The sequence below is a fragment of the Strix uralensis genome, chromosome 1 (genome assembly GCF_047716275.1).
Source record: "Strix uralensis isolate ZFMK-TIS-50842 chromosome 1, bStrUra1, whole genome shotgun sequence".
NCBI classification, from domain to species: domain Eukaryota; kingdom Metazoa; phylum Chordata; class Aves; order Strigiformes; family Strigidae; genus Strix; species Strix uralensis.
This window is the reverse complement of record NC_133972.1, coordinates 150,725,805-150,751,404: the sequence shown is the minus strand read 5'-3', so window position 1 is coordinate 150,751,404 and position 25,600 is coordinate 150,725,805. Positions and strand designations below refer to the sequence as shown.

Here is a 25,600-nt window from a genome sequence, read left to right as displayed (position 1 = left end):
GTTTATTCAAAATGCAATAGTTTGTTCAACTCCACTGTACCTCCATGCATGCCAAAGCATCTGTGTTTTGAAGGTTAAAAGTCTTGGAGTGCAAGATACTAAAAGCATGAGATACAGAGTTAAAGAATTATCTTCAGGAGGGCCTATGCCAGGAGTGAACTTCCAGAAGACCTGAACAACCAACCAACAGCCCAGTCACCTGGTAAGTTTGATGAAGTTTTCTCCAACGTGAGCTGGCAAAGTTGGTTTTAGAAAACTCGTGTACTATATAGACACACACACACTCTTTGTACTCATACATATCCCAGAGACAGCAAATAGTTTAACACAGGTAATCTCATCTGAAATATATGAGCATATGTAAATCACTAACATTAATGGGAGGTATTAATCGTTTTTTCTACCTACTAACCTGTTGACTTTTTTTTTGTAGAAACATACTGCATTAAGCTGCACTAAAAGCAATTCTAGTGTATTCATATTCAAATCCATCACAACTTTGAGACCCACAACATACTCCAAAGTTCTAAAATGCAAGTTACAATGGTCATCACTGCATTAGCTCTAATATTTAACTTATTATGCCATCCATTTCCTTACTATGATGTTGGTTTGCTACATGTAATCCCTTCAAAAAAAAAAAAAAGTACTGGATACTATCCTAGCTGGTACAGAACAAAACTATTATTTGCATTTCAATGATGCACTTTAACTGGCGCTTTGCCAGGCGTTCAACCTGACATTCAGTTTCCAAGTTCATTTGCAGCCTAGAAATCCCTTGCATATCTTCTTCCCCTTCTCCCTCCACACAGCAAATTCAGCTGATTTGGTCTATAAACAACCATGACATTCACAACCTTAATGTAAATTTTGTAGCATATATCTGCGCTACATAGTGTAAATACTCAGTCTGGGGTCTGCAGTTTTCCAGTGATTACAGAACATGTGAAGATGGTCCATGAAAGAACTCCAGAAGAAAAAATTGTTTCAGTTTGTTTGAGGGAAGGAAGGAAAGAAGTTAAATATACATTGACTACCATTCAGCTGGGCATACATGACAGTGCTTGCCCACAAAAGAGTCAGAAAACTGAATTCACTGCTATCACTGTGTTACTAAAAAGTGGAATAACAGTGAAATTATGACTATGTAAAGTAAGTGTTTACCTATGTACTACATGCTATTCATATTTCTCATCCCAACTGTTCCTCCTTACCATCCAGCAATAATGAAATGAAAAACAGTGAGATGGGAAGCCATCTTTACTATGCATAGACACATGCACACATACATACACACAAACGTAAAGAACCAGCTTTCTACACCAGCGCAGCACAACAGGTAAGTCTGATGCTTCCTCACTTCTAACATCACAACTCTCCAAGCAACGGAATCTAAAGCAACAAAGTAGGAAATAGGGAACTAAAATTTTAAATGAGTAAAAACAGCAACGTCAGCTTCCTCTGAGACAAAAACTCTTCCCCTCCACATGGGCAACACTACTGAACTGTCAACTTTTGAACTACTTCACAGGCAAAATTGGAATAACAACAAACATGGGATATGTATGGATATTAAGTGTCAAAGAAATGTGTAAGAGGCAGCTCACTAAAGTGAAATTGTATTGCAGGACAGAACTTGTACAGAGATGAGCAAAGAAACATGATTACCCATGCAGAAAAGAGAAGCACCTGCTTTTGGTTAAAATAAATAATACAGATTTTGTTAACACTGGCATTTGGCATAGGTTTTTAAGCTTTCATGTGCATGACTGAAGAGAAATGTGCATATTTGGGGGTCAAACAGTTTTACTGGCTGTTGGCATATATAATTCATTTTCTAATTTTGTGGGGTTTATTTTGTTTTGTTTTTTTTTAATTAGAACATAATTTGCCAATGGCAAGTAACAGTCAAATACTAGAATCATTTTTATAGAATGTTACAGAAGCAAAAATAAAAGAGGAAGAGGGGGAGAGACACAGAGAGCAATGGGTTAAAATGACTGTTACTTGTGCCTTATTAGATAACAATAAAATATTCTCAACAATATGCAAGTTTCCTTCAACAAGTGGGAAAACACTTCAACCAGGACGTACTCCCAGCACGGTTTGCAGCTTCTGCGCCAATAAATCTCTACTCCTAATACACTGCAGTTCCAGGGAAAGTATTACAGATTGATATCTAGCTCTTGTTTTCAGAAACGATAGCCCGTAATACTTTAATTTCCAGCAAATGAAAAGAATTATTCCCTCTCACCAGTGGTAGTATTGAGAAAAATTATATGAACATGTTTATGAATATTTGTTGATTTAACACTAATTTTTGAGATTCTGAATTCTCACCATGGTATTTCTCAATCAACTCAGTTTTGAAAATGGACCCGATCTGCTTCTTCACTCCCTATGTTGAACTGAAATTGCAAAGTGCATTAACATGGCATTGCAATAGACAGACACTAGGTCCTGAATATTCTCTAGTCCCAGAAAACAACTCTTTGGGGGGAAAAAAAAAAAACAAAACACTGGCTATCATTCAGAAAGGGTCAACATAGCGCTGAGAGATATGGTGTAGATGGGAACTGGCAGTGTTAGGTTAATGGTTGGACTAGATGATCTTCAAGGTCCTTTCCAACCTAGATGATTCTGTGATTCTGCGACAGTTCAGTAGGTCAGCTAATAACCACTCAATATATAATTTAGTGGGATGAGACTGATCAGACAAGGATGCATTTAGACAACACACCTAAAGCAGAGCTGAGCCTCTCCTACACTTGCTGTCTCCTCTGTATGCCATCTTCAGCCCTCACTGGATCACCCAGCAAGCTAATTCAACACACTAACCCAGAACAAACAAAGAAATGAAGTAACTTCATCACCTTTTGGGGGCTGATTCTGTTTTCTGAGAGAGAAGCAAATCGTCCAATTCAGACAGCACATGGGAAAAAGTAGGCTAAAGCTGGAAGCAAGATGGAAGGCACTGAGTGAGCTCCATCAGTCAAGTAAACTGAAGGAAAGACAACAACAATCAAGGCAAAAGACTCACAAGCCTGAGAAGAGCTGCTGAGATATTATTTCACGGATTTTTGTCAAAGTCATATTTTACAGAACTTGGGAACACTGACAGAGAAAGATGAGACCTTACATGGAAGAGTGAAGACGTTATGAAAAGAAGAGGAAAACTTCTACAGCCAAATATCAAAGCATAATTATAGATAAAGTGGAGTTCTAAGTAGAAAGGAGGAAGCTAATTAAGAAGTCAGTGCCCACATTTTCAGTGTTTAAAAAAACCAACCACACTTAGAAATTTAAAACAACAAAAAAAGGATATGAAAAAAAATAAGGGAATAAACAGAAATAAGGTGGGGGAGTGAATAAGACTAATTTTAAAGTGTCTGCCCAAAAGCCAAAGGCTTTAAAAAAGTACAAATCAGAAGCACATGTTGCATAAAGCATTGATTTCTGCTGAAATATGAGCTGATCCAGAAAACAGCATCCACATCTATTTTAGAACAAACACACGAAAACTGTGTTCTAGAAATCTGCTCTGAAGAAAAAAAAAAAAACTTCAAAGCATAGGGGAAAATAGTAATGTATTAAACTACTAAGGCTGAAATATTATGACAAATTCAAGAAATTCAGCACTATGCAGGATTCCCCAAAATATTCATACACATGGAAAACTACTCCAACACGTCCAAAATGAGGATTGTATCTTTCAAAAAAATATGGCATCCTGACAAGGTTTCACCAAAATAAATAAGAGATTTCTTGTCTAGTCAGGTGTTTCAAGGCAAACAAATTAAATTCTTCATTGTAAGCATGCTACCATCATCTGATTAAACAATGTATTTAGAATTACCTGTAAAGCTATGAAAGCTTAAAGGACCACTACCCAAAAAAACCACCTCTCCCCTTCACATCCATCAGGTGGCTTTAATCTCTTCTCAGCTAACCTATTTGTCCATTTAGCTGACCCAGCCTTTCCCCATGTACTACTCCTATCTGCATTACCCCTTCCTCTTGCTACTTGAGGCAGACCTCCAACTGATGTTCTGCATAAGCCCAACTACCTTCAAAAGGCATGCTCCGAACACGTTCCTTGTGCTAAGCCATAATCTGATATAAATTGTGAAGTGTCTACTTCTGTAAATATGCTTCAGACTCTACACCAAGTCAGACTGGACTCCAGAAGAGCTCTCTTGGAAACATACATATCCTGCAGCCATCCAGTTAACTCAAACTTTACCTGCTGAAGGAAGAAAATTGGAGCTGCAGTCTCTGCAGCTGCAGGGTTGTTTAACAGCCTATGAAAATGTCATACATTAAATGACGTACAGAGCTAGTGCCACACAAGCACTTGAAAAAGAGCTCAGCCTTCAAACCCGAAACATTGATTTGGGAGTTAAAATAAAGTTCATGTGCACTATATGTATAAAGAATTAAAACATTAATATATATAATCCATGTTTATACATAAGTAAATATATTTCTGTCCTTCTTCAATTTGAAGGACAATTAAGCTGTTTTTACAGAGAGCAATGGGTTGTTTAAAACTTAAAAAGTGTTATTGCATCTTTGGCAAGGCCATGTTTCCCAACACACAACAGACATCTTAAAAAGGCAGTGAGCCAGTCTAAGCCAATATTGCTAAACAGTAATAAAAAGCAAATAATCTTTAATTCTAAATATTTCAATTTTAGAGAAGAAAAAAAGCAATTCAGAATAGATCACATGAAGTCTAGTCCATATGCCTAAAACAAAACGACTGTATGAGTATAATAAAAGATACAAAGTACCACAAATCATGACAAGGCAACTAGGGAACCTGAGGTCTTGAACCTCAAAAAATCCCCAACAAAACCCCAACAGGTGACAAGCAATTTTACTTCTGGAAGAAAGCTGTTCTTAAACAGTGGTCCTCCACCAGCATAGCAGCTATAAGATAACATGTCCATGTCAAATTAGCTTTACAGCTACCAGCCCTGCATTATGAAGACTTTCAATCACTTTTTCCAAACTGAAGCAAACCATCAATTTAGAAAGGGGTAGCTCGGGGACAGAAGGAATAAGGCAATGGGAATTCTAGAGCTAGACTTCTAAAATGAGAAAAGCAGAGACTTCTTGCTCTCTACCAGTATTGAATTAGGTTCCCACAGTACATAGGAGCACAAAATAAATCATGGCAACACTGAGGGGTCTATGCATGATAATGAGACCATACCTTGAGGTTTGTCAGCATGAAGGACATAAGGACTTCACTTGTTCATGCCTAAGAAATACATTTCATCATGACAATCTGAAGCGCAGCTGTACTGCTTAGTCATGCCAGTGTCCACAACCTTCCTTGTTAATCACTGCATCCTCATATGCCTAAAATTCTTCCAATTTACTCTGAAGTCTTCTTAACAAATTATCTCATACCAGAATGTTCTGCTGTTTATACAGAGTTCAAGACACTGCTGGAAGTAGGATAGGGGTATTAATTTGCTCTCCTCAGTCCATGCCAAATACATAGCGAGCAAGCACTGGTCTCTGCCTGTAATATAGGACCTGCTTGACTACCACTGACAGTTCTCCTTCTTCTTCTAGTTTGAGAGAGATTACATTCTGACAGAGCAATTCCAGACTGTTTGCTACTTAAATCATTGTAAAAATGAACAGAGTGATAAAAATCTCATTCGGGAAGCTTAGATCCTGCTTTTTTACCATGTTAACTTTTTGCTGAACCCTTGGGTAAGAGGAACATACAACAACTATACCACAGTCTTAGAAAATACTAGAGGGATGTGCTTTTATAAAGGAGAAGGGAAAATAAAAAAAGTTGTGCTTGCACTATGTCCACAATTAGATGTTTTGTGAGAAGACTGCTGTCACAGACATGCTACCTATGAAAAGCAGAGAAGCAGGCATTAAATGTGGGTCAGACACAGACCTTCTGAACCTAGACAGCCAGAACAACTTCTAAAAAACTCAGCTGGTCTAGGTGGGATTCACCATGCTCCTAATCAGAGACCACACCATGGCTTGTGATCACAGTGTATTGATTCTATTAACTTACACAAGACAACTGTTCTTATTAATTTCAGTTAGCAGCTGGAGCACATTACCATGCTGCTAGAGTACATTTCCCTTATAGTTTCACCCAAAAGGGATCCAGCTCATTAGTTCTGAGACCATCCCACAATGGAGGTCAAGGCACAGTAAGCCTGGACAGCTAGGAGATTTCTTCAAAAGCACAAACTTGATCTGAACTACATCACAAAGAGGTACAGAGAGAAGGTCTTGTTCAGAAAACAATAGGCAAGCTGAGAAAAGGCAACATTTACTTATTAGAAACTATTGCTCCAGCTGCTACAGGCACTGAAGAGAAAACTAACTACACACACAGCTCCTGGCAGCTTCCTTATCTTGCAATACCTACACCAACACAGAGCCATACCCTTGCCTTGCATTCTCTTCATTACACTTAATTTGCAAACTACATCCATTTGAAGACCAGAAAAAAACCTACTGAAAATCATTGGTGTTATACAATCTCAATACATTCTGTAATAATGACCAGGTTGATTTTAGAATCATAGAATCATGTAGGTTGGAAAGGACCTTTAAAATCATCAAGTCCAACTGTTAATCTTTTTAACAACATCCTTCTTGAAACAAGTTGCATTCAAAATCTGAGCTCCTTAGTAAGAATACAGCCCCAACTATGTATCCGACTACTTTTGGGTTCCTGAATCTGCTACCCAGTAAACATGCCTGACACAGCATACTTGACTTCTCTTTTTAAGCATGTATAATGTTGACATTTGCAGAAATAAATATTTCAAGGAATGAAAGTATCAAGTTTTAAATCTTTCTAATAAGCATTTAATTTTCAGTCAGTTGGAGAGAGCGTTTAGAAGACAAGCTAGCAGAAAAAGGAAAACATATCTTGTTTACATCTTTCATGTACACATGTAGTGTCACGATAAAAAAAATGGGAAAATATTACAGCAACCAGAAAGTTTGGTTGCAGTGAGCACTCACACACATTCCCTGTCTTGCTCGGTTGGCCACTGTTTGGCTGCTCAGAAAAGCATCCTCCTCACATAAACAGTCACATGTATTCTCAAGATACTGGGACAGTTTATCATGCCTTGTCCCTATCGATGTCCTCAGGAGCTAGATACAGCACTGCCAAGGAAGATGTCTCCCAGTATTGCATGGAACAGAAAGCACAAGTGCTCACTATCCGAAGTCTTGTTCTTTAGCAGAAACACCTAAAAGCAAGGCTCACTCACCCAGACTGAGCACCAGGATTAGGTCAGGATTGCCCCTCTATCTTTGCCCGCAGGCAAGCACACCAACATTGGAAGCTCTCCTAGGAGCCAGGCACAAGCATAGAAGCAATCAAGTGGGACCACTCATACATTTCATAGTAATCAGTTTCAGACATTGAAATCACCATTACTTAGCCCTGAAAAGGACTTCAAAAAGAAATATGTTGACAAATTCACATGAACACTGCCCGAAATGACTAGCATGGTAACAGGCACTTAAGTAGCAAGCCAGCTATTCAGGCTGAAGAAACACAAAAGCAGTGGAAGATTTCTACAGCTAAAGTATTAAGAAATGTGCCCACAGGTGTCTTTGAACAAATTCACAGCGCAGACAACTTCTTCTTTTGCAAGCAGAATTACTGCAATCTAAAATGTCAGATACCTTGCTTTGAAAGTCTTTTCATATGAAAGTGCTTAGTAGAAAAAAATAGGTAAATTAAATGGTCACTCTTGCTTGCCCAGCTAGAACATATGAAAATTAATTCAGCTTTAAGCAAAGCTGTTCAGTATCTCCTCTTCAGCCACTCATCTGAAAACACTGGAAATATAAAGACAAGTGTCTGAACCAAATGCTGCAAGGGCTTTCTAGCAGCTGTTGCAGCCTGCCCTTACTGCTTTGTCTGTTGAAAGAGTAAATTTACTAAATGTTTTTGCAAGAGATTTGTGGGACATGGTATCTCTCCCTTAGAAAGACAATGTCCTCGAAAGAGAACCTCCTAAAACACTTTTCACATCAAACAGTTCATAGAAAACGTAAGAACTCTTCAGACTGGAGTTCTTGATAGAAAATGGCATAAAACCCAACCAAAGGCTCTGCCAAACCTTCCTGAACATTTAGAAAATATTAAACTACTTCAAGTCCAATTTACACAGATGAGTTTGTTTTAATTAAAAGTAATATCAAAAACTTCTTCGTACTTACATATACACTTATTTGGACACATACACACACAGAAACAGATAAAAATCCCTTTCTTATATTAAGCTATTAATACACAAATAAAAGCAGCATGAATTGGCTGCTTAATGATGAATTTCACATTCATCATTAACCTGAGATTATGATTCAACACTAATGACATAGTTTGCTTCCTGTAGGGCAGCTCTCGATATAAGGGTCTTCACCTTAAACTTTGCATACAAGTGTTAAAAGCCAGTATCAGATTTACTGAACTAAAGATACTGCTATGAAAATATTTCAAAAATAAAGACCTTGAGCTTCTACACGAGCAAATGAAAAGCAGAAAAGTGGGCCACTAAAGACTGTTAGTTAGTCCTCTGACTTTGAGTCTTACCATGTTTTTGCTGTCACTGAACAGCGTATGTATACACTCAAATGGAAAAAACCAGCACTGCTTGTCTATACACCACGTTCAACTGAACTACTACAACCCAGGTGAGAAAGAAAAACAGCAAAGCACTGCTTCAGACTTAGAGCTAGCTTTACCACCTACACAAAAACTTTATATAACTATACCCTCAAACACAAGCTTTCTGTCTTCACTTTCAAAGCCGTTCATAACCTGTCTGCACACCCTATCTATCACCTCGATCATTTCCCAGTCAAGATCAATTTCTGCTTTCAGCATTCTTTGATGGCAGTACTGATTATCAGATGAGAATATGTGTCTGATATTCTGACAGTCATGCTTGTGGGCTGTTCTCCACTGTCTCCACAAAGTTGTTACATTCTTTCAAAACCTTTTTCTGCAATGCCTCATAAAAGGAACAGTGCTTGTCTGTATGCTGATCCAAACAACTACTTGGATTCCCTGTGCCCCTGTAAGTGCTTGTACCTAACAGCCTTCCACGATTCCATAATTAATTATCCTTGGGGTAGAGACAGTTTCCATCTTCATATACATCCGCATATTCCTGATGCACTGTGTCCTGATTAAAGGCAAGGACTCAAAAGTGAAGCAGTAATACAGATACTATATTTCTCCTTTAATCTCTTCATTTGCGTCAGTTCCAAGACTAAAAACGACAGAATTCAAGGTTGAAGGTAAAGGAGATCAGTCTTGTGATTAGTTACAATGTCAGGAAGGTGAAGGAAACGGACACAGGCTTTTCATTCTCAATTTGCACAGTCTGAATTTAAAGCCTCTGGTTGGGCACAGAGGTATTGTGGCATGGAGGGGGGAAGAAGAATGACCAAAGAATTTCAAATAGCTTAAAAAAAAAAAAAAACAGGTAGAAAAGAAAAAAGTTAAGAAGGGTCCAACAGGACGAAAAAGGAGAAAAACTCTTGGAGGAAAACCAGCATCAACAGAGGTTTAGCAAGTGGATTTCAATTCTAGATAGAAGTCCTGAGATTTAATATATAGAGATAAGTAATGAGAGAGATATAATACTGGAACTTTAACCACCCTCTAAAACAATACATAACATTCATGAAGAACAGTCTCATGGGAGTCAATTACCATAACTTAACAAATACAAGTCAAGTAAACTTCAGAACCATATTTGCACAAGAACACATTTCAAATTGTACTTACCAACACATTTAATGAATTTGATAACATTGGAAATGGTCATACTTAAAACTCAGTGCCTCAGGAGATTACATTCAGGAGCAAATAAAACAGGTACAGTTGCATTAAACTGACAGATATCAAAAAGCAATGCAAAATGCCTCACACAATTTCTACTTCAATTACTGGCGTTAACTAAATTCATAACCAAAAAAAGCACATACAAACCATGTCCAATAGAACATCACTGGGTGAACTTACCACTTATACAATATTTCTGCTTAGAAAAGGAGAATATTAGCATAAAACTGTAAGTTGAGCCATTACTGTCTACTCCAAACTTTTATCTCAGCTGAAGAGATGCTGCAATAGCATAAGCAATAAAAAACCAACCAAACTAACACTGAAACTGAACTAACAATGATACAGCAGTGTCATTGTAAAGCACAGATATACAAAAGCATTCCCAGGGACACTCTTCAAAAAACATACAAAGGGATAGAGTTTTCTGCTCTCAAAAGGATCTGTAGGGTCCACTGGACAATAGCTTCAAACAACGCCATGTATTTTAATCGCCATACATCTTCAAAATAAACATTCTTTGAAACAGTCCTCTTTCCAAAGAACACACATCACACTAAGTTGAGGTCAGAAACTTTAATTCTTACTCAGATGGAATTACGCATGTGCTCATTAGAGGTTTCACCTGCAGAAGGAAATGTGGGATCAAGCCAATCAATGTTTGAGTACTAAACTAAACTTTCTTGCTAATTATGCTCTTCCCTGATATGAAGCTCTTGGCAAGTTTCGGTTGGAGCTAAATGCACCAAAAGTTCATTTTAGTACCATTTTCCACAGAAATATTCTATTTCATTCAGGTTTTTTATTCACTGATTACAAAGATTTTTATGGTTTTAGCCAAGTACACTGTCACACTAGAAGTTAGAACACAAGAATTTGTCAAAATATTTTCTTTTTATAAAACCCTTTCAAATAGTAATTTAAGAAATAAAATTCAAGCTGTCAACTTTTTAAACCATATCCTCAGAAAACAGCATAAAAGTGTTTTCATTTACATTCTTGTTAGTCAAAGATAATCCTTCTATGGCACAGACCCAAATTTTACCCTCCTGAGTGTACATACCACTGAATAATTTGTTCAAATGTCAGTTGCAATTTTCAAAAATCCTTTCTTGCCTCTGAATCTTAAACATCTGTAACAAATACTTGTTTTGAGAGTGCTTTACATTCGTGACACTTGACCTTTTGCTGTATGCACCACAAAATTTAAGTTTCAAATACCATGCAAGCAGGAAATCTGATCATTCCAGCAGTAGCCATCTGCGTGGTCCGATATCAAATATTAGTTCTGGGTTGCACAAAGTCATGAGCTACAAATCTTTTTCTGCAACTTCCATAATTACTTGCAATTTGCTGCTTCTAAAACACATTTCTCATGGAACATCTGGCCTCGAAATCTTACCTTAACATTGGAAATGTACTTAGCATTTGGCTGTTGGTGTGTATACATGTGTGTATACGCACATGCACATATGCACGTAGATTAAGTGTAACTACAGAATGCAAGCATATGCTTTGTGGGTGGCATACCTAGGACTAGAGATTTCTACTTCAGCAACAAAAGCCTTTTAGCTCTGGAACTGTAAAAGAATATTACAAGAAATATCAAATGTAATGGAAAAGTGTTTTCCAATCTTCTTGCTGGCTTACATCTAATTATTGATGTTAAAGGTTAACAGCTCATCAAGCACTCTACCAAACACTTGAGAGCTTTGCACAAATTAGAATTTTCTTTTGCATGATCGTTAATATAACTGGAGGACTCTACGCTGAAATTGAAATGTGAACAAGGCTTTAAAAAAAAACCAACCAAACAAAAAAACCACCACAAAACCTCTCAGTACCACACTAACTAAAAAAAACCAACTTCAACATTAACATACCCAAGTACTTTTTTGTTAACTAAGTCAGACATAACAAAATCAACATATTTTGCATATTTCAGCTTCACTGTGTCAGAAGGAAATCTTTCCTGAGCCTTTGAAACAGCATAATGGACAAATTATTGCGAGCAACTAAAGAAAAAGCCCTTTGAGACCCTTACATGTAAGAAGTCTTCCAAGTACACTCAAGCAAGTACTACAGCTTCTAAAGGGAAGAGAGAATTACTCCAGGATCTTTAAAGCACTCCTTCAATACACTACCACATCCTTTGAGAAATGCCCAATGCTCAGTGGTGCCACACACAGCTGTCTCAAGCAACCATCACTGCTTCTTGGAAGGCAGAAGGCTATATTGCTTTTGGCTAGTCATAGGAAAATTCTGGTAGAGCACTATTAACACACTTTTACATCTGTAAGAACACAGATATGGCTAATAAAGAATTAAGAATAAGCATGAAGGAAGACACTAGTCATGATGAGAATAACAATATTAGCCTCTCAAAAAAGCAACTTCAAGTGCCTGATTCTTCAGGTAGCTTTAAAGGAAGCACCTATAGAAGCTATTATTCTCATCAACCTCTCAATGTTAGAAAAATATTCATCACATTTCTTACCTGAGCTCCATCCTTTAATTTCAAGATGCATTCCATTGTATTGATAGTGATGACAACTGGTTCTGATCCCAATTTTGTCCATGGCACATGAATCCGAAGTTCATGAATATGCCCACTTAAAAAAGTAAATGGTAGTTTCAGCTCCTAACAACAAAAAGAGTGGTTAATTAACTACTGAAACATATCAAAATTCAACACACATTTATAACTTAGTTCTAGCACAAAACATAAGTCAAAATGTATTCTCCCTCCCCAAGTCAGCAGTGTGCCACCAGGTTTGACAACTGGCTTTATAATTGCTTTCACATTTACAATTACAACTAGTCTGTTCAAGGGAGACATTTGTATTACCATGTCCCTGATAAGACAGTTTAAGACCACCGCTCTTGCATGAAGCTATTGCAAAATTCAAGGGACAAGTACAAGAAATGAACCAGGTGAAAGTAAATACTTACACTGATATACAACCAGCACTATTCTGAAGAACACAAATTTGGAATTAAGCATTGGTAAAGCCACAGCAAGGCAACTTCTTCCAAAATATTTTAGTACTTTGAGTTGTAAGAGCTTGGTGCTCTTAAGATTGGCCCATTGTTGCCCCATTCATATCAAACTGCTCAGTAAATAGAGTTATTAAATTCTTTGTTGGCAAAATCAGACTCCTCCTCACCAAGGCCTAACATGAATGTCACACTGCTTTAAAAACTGGTGCAGGTCAGTCCCCAACTCCTAACAAAAGCCTGGCACTTCACCCAGCCAATGCATAGATCACAACTCTATAGGACAGCCCCAGTGAGCCAGCTGCTACATGCAGGGAGTCAACAGGAAACAAGGTGCCAAGGTTTAGACAAATTCTTTGGTTATAAGTGTTGAAATTTCCTCAGTAGCTTCAGGGGTTCTCCTGGGAAGCATGAGTTTAACAATGATCAGACAGAATAGTTAGGCTAGAGAGACCTGGTCCCAGGCCTAGAAATCAAGATTTAGAATAATGAAAATAAGTGCTTAGTGCAAAATAAAGAAACAATATTTGATATTATGACAGAATTTTAAGTCAGCATTCTCAATACTAAGTATTCTAATGATGAGGCTTCAGTGATGATACATCTTCTTACTTTTCTGATCTCCTATCCTGACATTTTTGGCTATAACGGGCTTCAAGCTTTAATGGGGAAAAAACAATGGACATCTTCACTTGGAGTTGCTTATAGCCTGGTGTTTGTGTCTTCTTCTTAGATGCTGGGAACTACAGGTGTCAATCTTCTCAGGTTGAGAAAGAAGTGAATCTAAGTCTCCTAGATGTTGGGCAATAGTTTTGGCCATTAGAATAGAATATTTTCAGTTGGAAGGGCCCTACAACGATCACCCAGTCCAACTGCCTGACCAATTCAGGGCTGATCAAAAGTTAAAGCATGTTGTTAAGGGCATTGTCCAAATGCCTCAAATGCTGACAGGCTTGGGGCATTGACAACCTCGCTAAGAAGCCCGTTCCAGTGCTTGGCCACCCTCTTGGTAAAGAAATGCTTCCTAATGTCCAGTCTTTGAACTGTTCCAATGTGTCCTGTCACTGGATACCAGGGAGAAGAGATCAGCACCTCCCTCTCCATTTCCTCGCCTCAGGAAGCAGTAGGGAAAAATAACATCACCCCTCAGCCTCCTATTTGCCAAACTAGATGTGACCATGTCATAAGTTCAGAGTTGAAATAACCACTATGGCAACTGTGACAGGTTAGCATCCTGAGATAGCCTCTAATTAGTCACCCAAAAGAGAAGTCAACTATTCTTACATGCAAATACCTAGCACTATCACAGCAAACAGCTGCTAATAGGAGCAATTTTAAGGAACACTCTCCATTCTGCAGCTGATACCTCCTCAGCCCTTCTACTGGTACTATGAAAAAGTTCATCTTGCATCCCAGTGCTAAGAGTAGGTGAAGTATATTCACTGCTGACAAAATCTTCAAAATTGTAGCACTATTTTTTTTGCAAAGGACAGCTTTCAGTTTGTAAATTAGTTTTTGGGGTTTAATGAGCTTTCATTAATGAAATTTAAAAAAACCACATCCATCTGATGTCAGGGAAACTCTTGACTCCTACCTCGGCCATGCTTACACAAAGTCACATCTAATTTCAAGTCCCCATTCTAAAAGATGACAGTTACAGACTTTCTCATAAAAAGTTTAGAGAAAACTGTTAATTTGTTTTTACAAAGTGTTTTTTCTTCATCTCATTAACAAATATACTGAAGGATCTTAGCTAAAAGCCTCTCTCCTAAAAATTCAGCCTTAGGTTTACAATCAACACAAAATTTTAATCCAAACAGTTTCAGTTAAGCCACTAAAAAGCAAGTACTGGGCAGTTTAGCCACAGATATTACTACACTGATCATATAATAAATGAAAAAGCACCTTATATCCCACAGCTTGGGTGGGGGGCACAGAAATAAATGATCAAAAAAATATGCAATCTAAAAATACAACTTCAGAGACAGTGTTGTCATGAATCAAGACAGCAAACTATCACTATTAACAGTAACAGAAATAAATTCCCTTTCCAGACTCAGATACATGATTTTGATGTCATTCATGAATACCACAGTATCTATTTAGATCCTGAGTTGTGTTCACAAATGTAAGTTATGAGTTTACTTCAAAAGGCATTCTAGAATAGATCTTTTCCACTATTTGCTGAATGGATTTAACACATTCCCATTTTTGCCTAGTTAACTGTAAGATATTGAAAGAAACAGAAGTAGGAATTCTTTCAAAATGAGGTGATACAACCAAATGCATAGCATATTTAGAAGACTTAGTTCTTCTTTTTCAAAGGAATTTAGATACAAATGTTGTCTGACATTATCCTAATTGCACAAGCAAGTTTCCTTAAAGCAATGCAGAGAAATCTTTGTTGCACTATTTCAGTAGACAATACAAATGTGTGCCAAATGTAGTAACTTACTCATAAAACAACATAACAAAGACCATTTTTATTCCTCCTCCTTTCCTGTGCAGTCTTTCCCCTTTCATTAAGTACTGCATGAAATTCTTAATATATCTTTTGTACTTATGACTGATTAGACTTAACATTTTAGATTTTGCATTTATGTCATATAAATCCTTCAAAAAATTATGACATGGCTGAAAACAAACTCCTGGACTTAACACATAAATAACTGACCAACATCATGCAAGACTGCAGACTTGATGATCATATTTCCCCTTGCCCTAAAATTCAAGACTCCCCCAAACTTTAGGGTGACAGGCAAGTACTGTTTCCCCCACATCAGTATTAATTCAAATAGCTTTTCTTCACATTCAAGGCTGTATTTCACAAGTAACCCAGTGGCACATAACAGACACTTACAGTAAGGATATTTTAATGCCCTCATTTCCTTAAAATTATTTTAAATACATTAGCATTTTTCATATTTCTTTCTAAATTCTTTCAGATATGAGAAGTCAACGCTACAATAAAACCCAATAGTCTTTAGATCAAGTTCTCCTTTGTCTTCCAATCAAAGACTGCTTCATCTTTCCCTTCTGAGTTTGTAAAATAGTTAACATAATAAGCTATAATGTTATGGAAATATACACAACCAGCAAAAAGAACTCACTACATACCTTACCTCTTTGGTACCACTGTGTCAACAGAAATATTACATACAAGCTAGTTACCAAGATCATAGGCAGTTCCATTACCCTAGTGACTTCATATAAAAGTTGCCAAAAGTGCTTAAAAGGCTCTTCCATAAAACAATATTTAAATATTAATTTTAAACTTTAATTACAAAATTCTTTCTTGAAGTAGTTTTTGTACAATGTACCAGTTACTATGCCTAAATGGAAAATTTCTTAGAATGATTAGTTTTCTAGTAATTGAATCATCCAGGATAGGAAAAAACTAATATAAAAATTTTATTAATCTTTAGCTAGAGATATTTATTATAAAATTAACTGGCTATTCAAAGAGCAACATAATTATGTACAAAAGCTACACTGTACCTAGAGGTTGAACCTGAGTACAAACTAGTACTCAGCTTTCACTACAGAACTGATATTGTAAAAAACAAAAAAAAAAAAAAAAAGAGGGTGGGAGGGAAAGGACAGACACTAAGAGTTACTATAATAACATTCAGCTTAGGTTAATGAGAGCATATAGAACATACAAAAATAAACAAAAACATGCGAAGTATTTTCAGGTACTGAAATGTTCTCTTTGGGTTTGATAAATGTTTTATGTCAACCACTATATTACATCTGATTTCAAAAGGTATTGGTCCCAAAAGGAAAGATCTTCTAGAAGACAGACACCAGTTTATGCTCTGTTCTCATCTGTTCTTTGGGATTCTGGTTTGTGACATGTAAGAGCACAACACGACATGGGAACTCTAACATCAGCTCAAGTGCAAGGAGCAAGGGGAGAAAGCACAGACTTGTTCCCAAATCGGTTATAAGGTGCTTTGTCCAGGTAGTTTGGCACCTATGTTAATGTTCCCAAATAATCATGCACAGTTCCACAAAAACTGGAATCCTCTCAAAATGTTTAAGGCTCCAGATAAAGATATCCAGGGTATGTGCATTTGTATCCAAAGCCTCAAGCATGAAATTAAGGCTGCACTCATGCTAAATAAGGCAGCCCAGGACAGAAAGGGTGTTAGAAGAGCAGGGCAGTTAGTGTGACTAACTTTGGATATTATGAACCCATCCAGGCAGAGAACCCAAACAAAATAATATATACTGGTACTGGTAATTTTGAGAGACTTTAGCTTTTCAAGGGAGCTCTCTGCCAGCTGCAAAGGCTTGGGGATGTTATATTACCACACACTATGTACTCAAAGAGTTTTGCTGAACAGCCATAAAGCAGCATTCCTTTTACAAAAAAGAGAAAGACACCCTGAATACAGTCTGTGGGTCCAGACAAGTTCCAAAGAATAATAAGAGCTAAATTAAGATCTCTACATTTCACATAAGCACACAGCAAAATAATGTTTAAACAAAAGAATCTAAGCTAAATTTTGCATTTGTCACATACTCAAATCCCCATTCAAGCTGATACAACATGAGCACAGGTATACATGGCAACATTTGCCTCTACAAGAGCCATGACATTAACAGATTGCACTGGATATTTAGGTACCCGGATGACACACAGGCAAAGATGAAGCCAGTGATCATCTACCAGCAAACTGCAACTATGAAAGAGAATGACATAGATGATGGCAGCAAAATCCTAATAGTGTCAGGTAACGCAGCAAGTTTGCTATATCCATCCCAAGTCATCATTCATTATTAGGACAAACTTTCTCTCTACACAGTATAGCACTGGAACAGTTTACCCAAAGAGGAGGTTTTCACAACCAAGAAGGAGATTTCAGGACTCAACTAGAGAAAGCCACAAGCTGATCTGACATAATGATGACAACAGTCCTGCTCAGAACAGGAGGCTGGACTAGATGACCTCCAAAGCCTTCTTTGATTCCATAATATATGCATTTTAAAAGGCTTATGAATATTCACAGGAGGAACACATCCTACACAACTGAAGTCTAGTATTCACATCAGCTGTATGGACAAAGACTGGAGAGAAGACACATAGGCCACCAAATACCTGAAGGAAGACCATCAGGCTCTTTACAGAAGCACAGAAAATAGGACAGGATCTCATGAACTATTATCTCCTCTTCCAGAAGAGGATTAGAGACCCTTAATTAACCATAAATATTTCTTAAACATTTTAAAAGATCTCCCCTAATAGAGACTATGCAGTCTCCTCCAACACCTCATAATACCATTAAAACATGAGAAAATTTTCCTTCATGTCCAACCTAAATCTCCCTGAGTGAAATTTATTCCATTCTTTATTCTCTCATACATATAACTCCTGCCCTACCTTGTCTCACCTTATTTTATTCAAAATTAAAAACACATTCCTGTCCTTTGTGGCACCCACCACGGGGCATGAGGAATGAGAGATAAGGATAGCAATTGGGAGAGGTAGCAGGCAAAATATGGACTGAACAATGTCAGTGGAATAATCATGGGAATTGCAGTTCTTGTAATTGTGGTGGAGGGACAAGGGGTGGATTGGCATTGTGATGATGTTATTTTTACTTTGGTGTGGGGAAGGGGTCTTTTTGTTGATGTGAGTGAAGTTTGTAAATATTGTGCAATGAATGTGGATTTTAATTATAATTCTTGAATATGTGATTAACAGAGGCAACCCAGAATGTGTTGGGTTTGTGTGTGGTGGGGTTTTGGTAACAGGGGAAGGGGCTACAGTGGTGGCTCCTGTGAGAACTTCTTGAAGCTCCCCCAGCTCCAAGTCAGACCCACCTCTGGCCAAGGCTGAGCAAACTAGCAACAGTGGTTGCACCTGTGATAACATATTTAAGAAGGGGAACCTGGGAGGAGGAGGAGTTGTGAGCAAAATACCTATGCAAACACTGAAGTCAGCTGAAGAAAGGAGGGGGAGGTGCACCAGAGCAGAGACTCCTCTATAGCCCATGGTGAGAGGACAGGCTGCCCCCCTGCAGCCCATGGAGGTCACCGATGGAGCAGATGCCCCCCTGCAGCCCATGGAGAACCCCACATCAGAGCAGGTGGCTGCACCCAAAGAAGGCCAGGACTCTGAGGGAAGCCCACACTGGAGCAGTCAGTTGCTGGGAGGACGGCAGCTCATGGAAGGGACCCACGCTGGAGCAGTCTGTGAAGAGCTGCAGATAGTGAGAAGGACTCACGTCGGAGGAAGTTTGTGGAGGACTATCTCCCATGAAAGGGACCCCATGCTGGAGTAGGGGAAGAGTGTGAGGAGTCCTCCCCCTGAGGAGGAAGAAGCAGCAGAAACAATGGGTGATGACCACAACTCCCATCCCCTGCACCGCTGCAGGGGAGGAGGTAGAAAAATCAGGAGCAAAGCTGAACCCAGGAAGAAGGGAGGGGTGGGGAGAAGGTGTTTTTAAGATGTGGTTGTATTTCTCACTGTCCTACTCCATTTGACTGGTAAATTAGTGGTGGTGGTGTTCAAATTAAATTGATGTTCTTTTTCTTCCCCAATCAAGTCTGTCTTTTTTCCATGACCATAACTGGTGAGTCATCCTCCCTGTCCTTGTCTGGATCCTCAACCTTTCTGTCTTTCTGCTCCCCATCCCTGAGGTGGAAGGAGTGAACAAGTAGCTGCATGGTGCTCAGTTCCTGTCTGGGCTTAAACCAGAAGACCTGTCTACTGTATTCTTCTTTCAGTGGCCATATTGTCTAAATCTCCCATTATTTTTTGTTGCCTTTCTCTCAGCTCCTTTACTTAGTCTACATCTGGACACAGGACTCTAGCTACAACTCGCTATATCATGCACAACAGAAAACAGCTTTATCTGACTCACACACTCAACTCCTTAAGGTGTCAACTCAGATAAGCATAGGAGGAGACGGTCCCTCCACTAAGATTTAACCAGTTCATATTGACCACAGGCTCCAAATTCTGTATCGAGTGTTTTGCTTGGTCAAAACTTAGCCTTAAAAAGATAAACTTACAGAGCCTCTGATCTAATCCACACAAACCAGTTGATCAAATCCATCCCTCAATTACTCTTAAGTTTAGATACAACTGGAATGATGAAAACTGGAGTCATAAAACAATACAGAGAACAGAAATTTGTGTTTAGTATGCATAATTAAGAAGTGATCCTACTTTACTTTGTGACATTTTGAATTAGTTACTATATGCAATTAGTAAATATGACTGGAAAAGCAATTTAGTTAATGTTTGTACTCTAAAACAATGGTTACTGAAAGAAGAAACATGTCCACAAAAGAGCCTTTCTTTTCACACCCCATAACTTACAGAATGTGCAAAGAATTACCATTCATTACTAAACAAATGGCATGGAACCAATGCAATACTAACTAAATGCAGGGGGGGAAAAAGAACTTGCATAAGAAGAAAAACAGTGAGTACTAAATGAACATTTATCTGTGCAGACCAGTCTGAATTATTTAGTCAATTTCTTTTAAATCAAAGACACAGACTGTAACTACTGTAAACATAACATACCTGTTCAAGTACATCCAACTTTAATTCAAGTTTACTAAGTACAACATCTCCTCCCCAGAGAGACAACTGTAAATCTGAAGGCTTCAAGTTCTTTATGTAGCGATTCACATAACTCATCAAAATAGGAGTTACATAGGACTCCAGCATTCTGGAAGATTTCTGTATTACTGGTCAAGCACTAGGAAAAAAACCAAGACAATAAGGTATTATTTATAAAACTGTCAGGCTAATTTTCAATACAGCAACAGTAACATTGTTTGGATGTATGAAAAATTATACTTCAAATTCTGCTTTCTAAACATGTAAGTCTATATGCAGAGATACATATACTTATATATAAAGATGAAACTTGCACCAAGATGAAAGCACATCTATTTGCATTTACAAATTTCCAGCTTATATACATAGGAACTAATAACTGGCTTGCTCACTATCAAAAGAGAAGCCAATTCAAACAAACCAGAAAAACAGAGGAGAAAGTCAAGCAGTCTATCGTACCTTCATATACAATTTAAATGACAAAAACCCTGTCACTTTTAACTGATAAAAGTCCACACTAAAACATCGCCTTAGATACACCTCATCGATCTGATACTTTGAGTATCGTGTAGATGGAAGAAATGCCAGCTTCCTGCCACCCTTAACTCTAAGAAAACCACTATCCTTCATAAGCCAAGCTGAAGTGACATTAACGCTTGCCACCACTCCTCTCCCACCCCCCACCCTTCCCAGCACCGCCGCCCTCCCTGCCGTACTGAGGAGACCCTTCACGCCCCCATCACCGCCGCAGCCTCTCTCGAGCACCCCCACGAAGCCGGGAACTCCCCGCCCGTACCTTCGGGACACCCCTCACACCTCCCTCTCCCAGCCCCACGCCCCCTCAGGATCCGTTTGCCTGCCCCTTCAAACACCTCCGAGGCTCCGTGCCCCCTGCCCAGCCGCCGTCCTCTCCGGGCCGGCCGGGCCACGGGAGCCCCGCGCAGGCAGCTCCTACCGCTCCGCTCGGGCACTTCCGGGTTCTCGGGGGCGTGTGCCCCCTCCCAGCATTCGACGTTCCTCGCGCGTCTGAGCCGGACGCGCACCTCAGCCGGAAGAATTTGGCGGCAGCACCGAGGCGGCGCCGGAAGTGGGCCTTGAAGCCAGCCGAGGTCACGCGCTCTGCCAGGCCCTGACGGGCGGGGCGGGGTGGCTGGGCGTTGCGCCGCGGGAGGGGGCGGGGTTTGCTGCTGGCGGGGCGGGGCGGGGCGGTGGTGGCCGTTAGGGAGGCGGGCGGGGCCGTGTCAGCGGGAAATGGCGGGGCGGCAAAGGCCGCCGGCTCCGCCGTCCGCGGCCGCCGTTTCCTCACGCTCCTGCCTTCACAAGAGGTGTAAATACCTGACGCAGAGGAGCCCGAGGAGGGCGGGCTTCAGCCCTTACCACCATGAATCCCTGAGAGGTGTTACTGTTGGCTGTGCGGCTTCAGCCAACTCCAGCTCCAAGTTTTGAGTCATGGTGTTATACTGATGCATGGACCATTTTGGGCAAATCCCGGTGCTGGCAAACGTGTTGGTTGTTTCCACTGTGTTTAATAAAGGTGGACATTTTCTGGTTTACCTTTGAAGTTCTGCTTAGGTTCTGAATCTCACCATTTCAATGTGAGAAGAAAGTTACACAGAAATACCTTCAATTTTTTGTGTCCCCAGTGTTCTTCTCAATATGTTGATCACAGAGAAAAGCCCTCCCCAACAGCCCTGCATCCTTTTGGGGTTGCTCCCGGCAGCAAGCAAATGCCCTGGAAAGGCATGAGTTAATGGACTCCTCACCAGTTGGCATGTGGATGATCTGGAAGAGAGCCTGGGCCCATTTTTTTCAGGGTGAAGTGTAGTAGGCAGTGCCTGTAGGCATGGCTTTGATGTAGATAATGAATAACCTTTTACAAAGGCCTCTGATTTGAGTTTTTTTAAAAAGCCTGGGAGATGCCCATTGAGTTATATATCCCTCCTGGAAATCTGAAATCCTGTGTGTTTAATCTGCACAATGTAGTTACATGGCTGAAAACAGAGAAGAAAGCAATATATGGCACATGGGGTAGGTGCGTGTGAAGCGGGGCCCAAACGGTGAGCGTTTGGGTAGGAGCCTACCTCCTGTAGCAGTACCAGTGTCGAAATCTGGCTGAGCTAATCAAGGCCTGAAGGCTCCAGCTTTTGATGGGTTAGCTGTCTATTCTGCCTCTGGTATACACATGCTGAGTTAATCATGAATCTACCCTCATTTTACATACACCATCGCCTCACTTGCTGTGCCATTTTCACTCATGAATCACAGCTCATAAGACGGTGTTCACCTCACAAAGAGTTGAAGCAGCTTGGACTGCCTTTCCTCTTATGATGGTCACCACTCCCGCAGCTCATATTCAAGCGTATGTTTGACCATTCTTTAGCAGCTGTGGCATGTTAACCTGTGACTAAGAGGTGGTAGCAGGCAGGTGAGGGACAGAAATGTTTTAACAGCATCAGTGGTGTTTAATTAAGGATATGCTTCTGACTTCCAGCTTCTCTAGTGCTAACATTCTTGAAGAGTTCCTTTACACATCCACTGCACATTTCTGTCCCTCTGCTAGAGTTGTGGGAGTGGTGAATTTCACTGGTAAAACTTTTTGGGTCAGCACTGCAAGCCAGCTCCATGAAATAATCTATGCTAATGGCAGCAACCTCGTTTTATAGCACGGCCTCCCTATAGAGTTGCATTGACACAACGACAGGATGTGCCAACAGATAAGTGTAATGTTGAAGCACACCCTAAGCGTGCATCAAAAGCCCTCATTTCAACAGAAAAACATTCCTCTGTTTCTTTGTCCATTATGTGATTACTTTTGAATGACACATCAAATCAACGCTGGAATGTTTTCTGAAAGTTTGAAATTGAAGAACAACGCCCTATTTTGGTGAAAATCAGTAAACTAGGAGAAGAGTAGGGGAGACACGTAGCACTCCTGGCAGCTGCTTGGCAGACCTAGCAGCTCAGAACAACTCTGTAATTTTCCTGGCAGTTATTAGCATTTCATTATAACTACCTCCATTTCAGTTTCAGTTCAAGTATGTTGACGCCCTGAATAATTTATTTCCTACGGAAGAAAAAAAACAAAAAGACAAAAAAATGGGAGGAAAGGGTCATGCGGGAATCAGTCTTTGACAGAAAGGAAATGGGTGGCATGAAATGAAAGTAGCTAGAGAGGGTTACAAGAGGTCCATGACATACAAAGAGATGAGAGCCAAGTACATGGGGAATTTGCAGGGAACAGGCAGGTGGCGTATAGTAATGAACTTGGGCATACTAAAGCACCAAGGGCACGTTGCTGGAAATGTCAGCTGCCTGAGTTAGTCCAATTTATTCGGTATTTCAGCAATTCAGTGAAACATGCAGGATAGGTACAGATCTAGTGCTATGCACATCTTGTTCGTTCATATAATTTGAGCAATTCTGAATCCCTTAAAAGCCAACAAAAGTAGATACAGTTTAACTTGGAGACTGGGAAAGCGTACACAAGATTGTCTAACATTTGGCCAGAAGTGAAAAAGAGGGCTGTCGGAGTCACCATTAGCCGGGGTCCTTATTTCTCCATGCGGGAACAGAAACGATGCAACACCAATGTGATGATCAGGTCGTCCATCTTTTATTATAGTTACTGTTCTAGTTTTTTTTCTATTCCTTTTCTGGTTACATTTATACTCTACTAAGTACCGTACACGCACTCATCTATCTTCTAATAGGCTACAGGTCATCTACACGCGCTGTTCACGCACCTCTACAAGCATTTGCATTGGTTAATTGCAATTAGCACGTAAAGCCCAAAACTTGCCAAAACTCCCTTATCTCATACCCTGTTTTGCTCAGACTTGTGTGCTTTTGCTGACCACAGGTGTTTCTCACTTATCTGCTATCTTGTGTGTTTTTGCCAGCCTTATTTTGCTGGCCTTGTCTTCGTCCTTGCATTCTTCTGTCTGCACTAACTTTCTCCCAGCGCGGCCCAGACTCCTACAGAGGGCAGGACTTCTAGGAAGTCCTTGGGAAATATATCTACCTGCAGAGGACTGTATCTTGATAAAAGAGACTGTCAGTGTGTTTTTAGCTTCAGTGTTGTTGCTGCTATGGGTGATTTGCCATTTTCTGCAACAGAAGGAGGATTAATGAAGTGCAAAATGGAGGGGGAAAATAGAGTTCATAACAAATGAGGAAAGTCAAAAAAAGGTAGAGGATGATTAAGTGACTATCCTGCTACCTGAGGCTGCAGTCAAGGGCAAAACCAAGGAAATTAGACATTTATATAGATTTTTAAGTATTTGGCCCGGGCTATTTGCAGGACCTGAGAGAATCTGAGGTTACTGACAAGGAGGGTTGAGAGACAACCTGTGAGGAACTCTTTTTTTCACTGGAAGAAGGTTTTCAATCTTCTAACCTTCTCCTTCACTATGTCCCTTAGCTAACATTGGATGCTTTAACAGGGTTAACTTACTGTGCAAATTGCTGTCCATGTCTGTCCTGCTTCAATACTGCCTGTCCTGCTCCGATGCCTCCAAGTACAGCATGTGGATGTGGACAGTTGATCCCAGGAGCCTTCAGTCTATCCATGTGGGAGAAGACTTCACTATTTTATGATTCTTTATAGCCTACTGAGATGCCCCATAGACACCATGAGACTGACAGCATGAAAGAGTTGGTAATCCTAAATAATCAATACTAACAGAAGTATTTGAGAAACACCTGTGAAGGAAATAAAAATGACTTGGGCTTCTTCCTCCTCTCCTGTTATAGATGCTAAAACTTGAACTAGTTAATTTGTAACATTTCTTGTTGGTTCCTTTTTCTGGTTTTACTACAAATTATTATTTGTAGTAAATTATATTGTGTATGGTGTATTATATATATATGTATATACATGTGTATACATTGTAATATATAAGAATATAAACATATTATAAAATATATTATAAAAACATATTAAAAATATATATCATAAATATATTAAGATACCCTCTGTTTTATTGGGAATTTGCTGAGCTCATGACTGGCTCAAATTATGTATCTTCTAATGTTTTTCAGATATTTAAAAACTACATCACCAAAAGCAAGCAATATAAATCAATGTTTCGCTATTAGATTTAAATAGCTTATTAATAATTCCATGTTATCTAATTATTAAATCATATATA

General features: G+C 39.3%; 1 protein-coding gene across 8 annotated transcripts in view; it reads right to left on the bottom strand.

Moving 5' to 3' along the window:
- The window catches only part of VPS13B (vacuolar protein sorting 13 homolog B), a 491,200-nt gene extending 469,658 nt beyond the window's left edge, over window positions 1-21,542 (bottom strand). For 7 of the 8 annotated variants that reach the window (XM_074885247.1, XM_074885238.1, XM_074885283.1 and 4 more), the window contains exons 1-3: window positions 21,323-21,542; window positions 20,412-20,589; window positions 12,369-12,512 (exon numbers count right to left, since the gene is read on the bottom strand). In XM_074885247.1, coding sequence (XP_074741348.1) covers window positions 12,369-12,512; window positions 20,412-20,558 — 291 coding nt within the window. In that variant the 5' untranslated portion in view covers window positions 20,559-20,589; window positions 21,323-21,542. The remainder of the gene's footprint in view (window positions 1-12,368; window positions 12,513-20,411; window positions 20,590-21,322) is intronic. The other variant, XM_074885255.1, reaches the window with a different exon arrangement.
- Window positions 21,543-25,600: the final 4,058 nt, after the last annotated feature.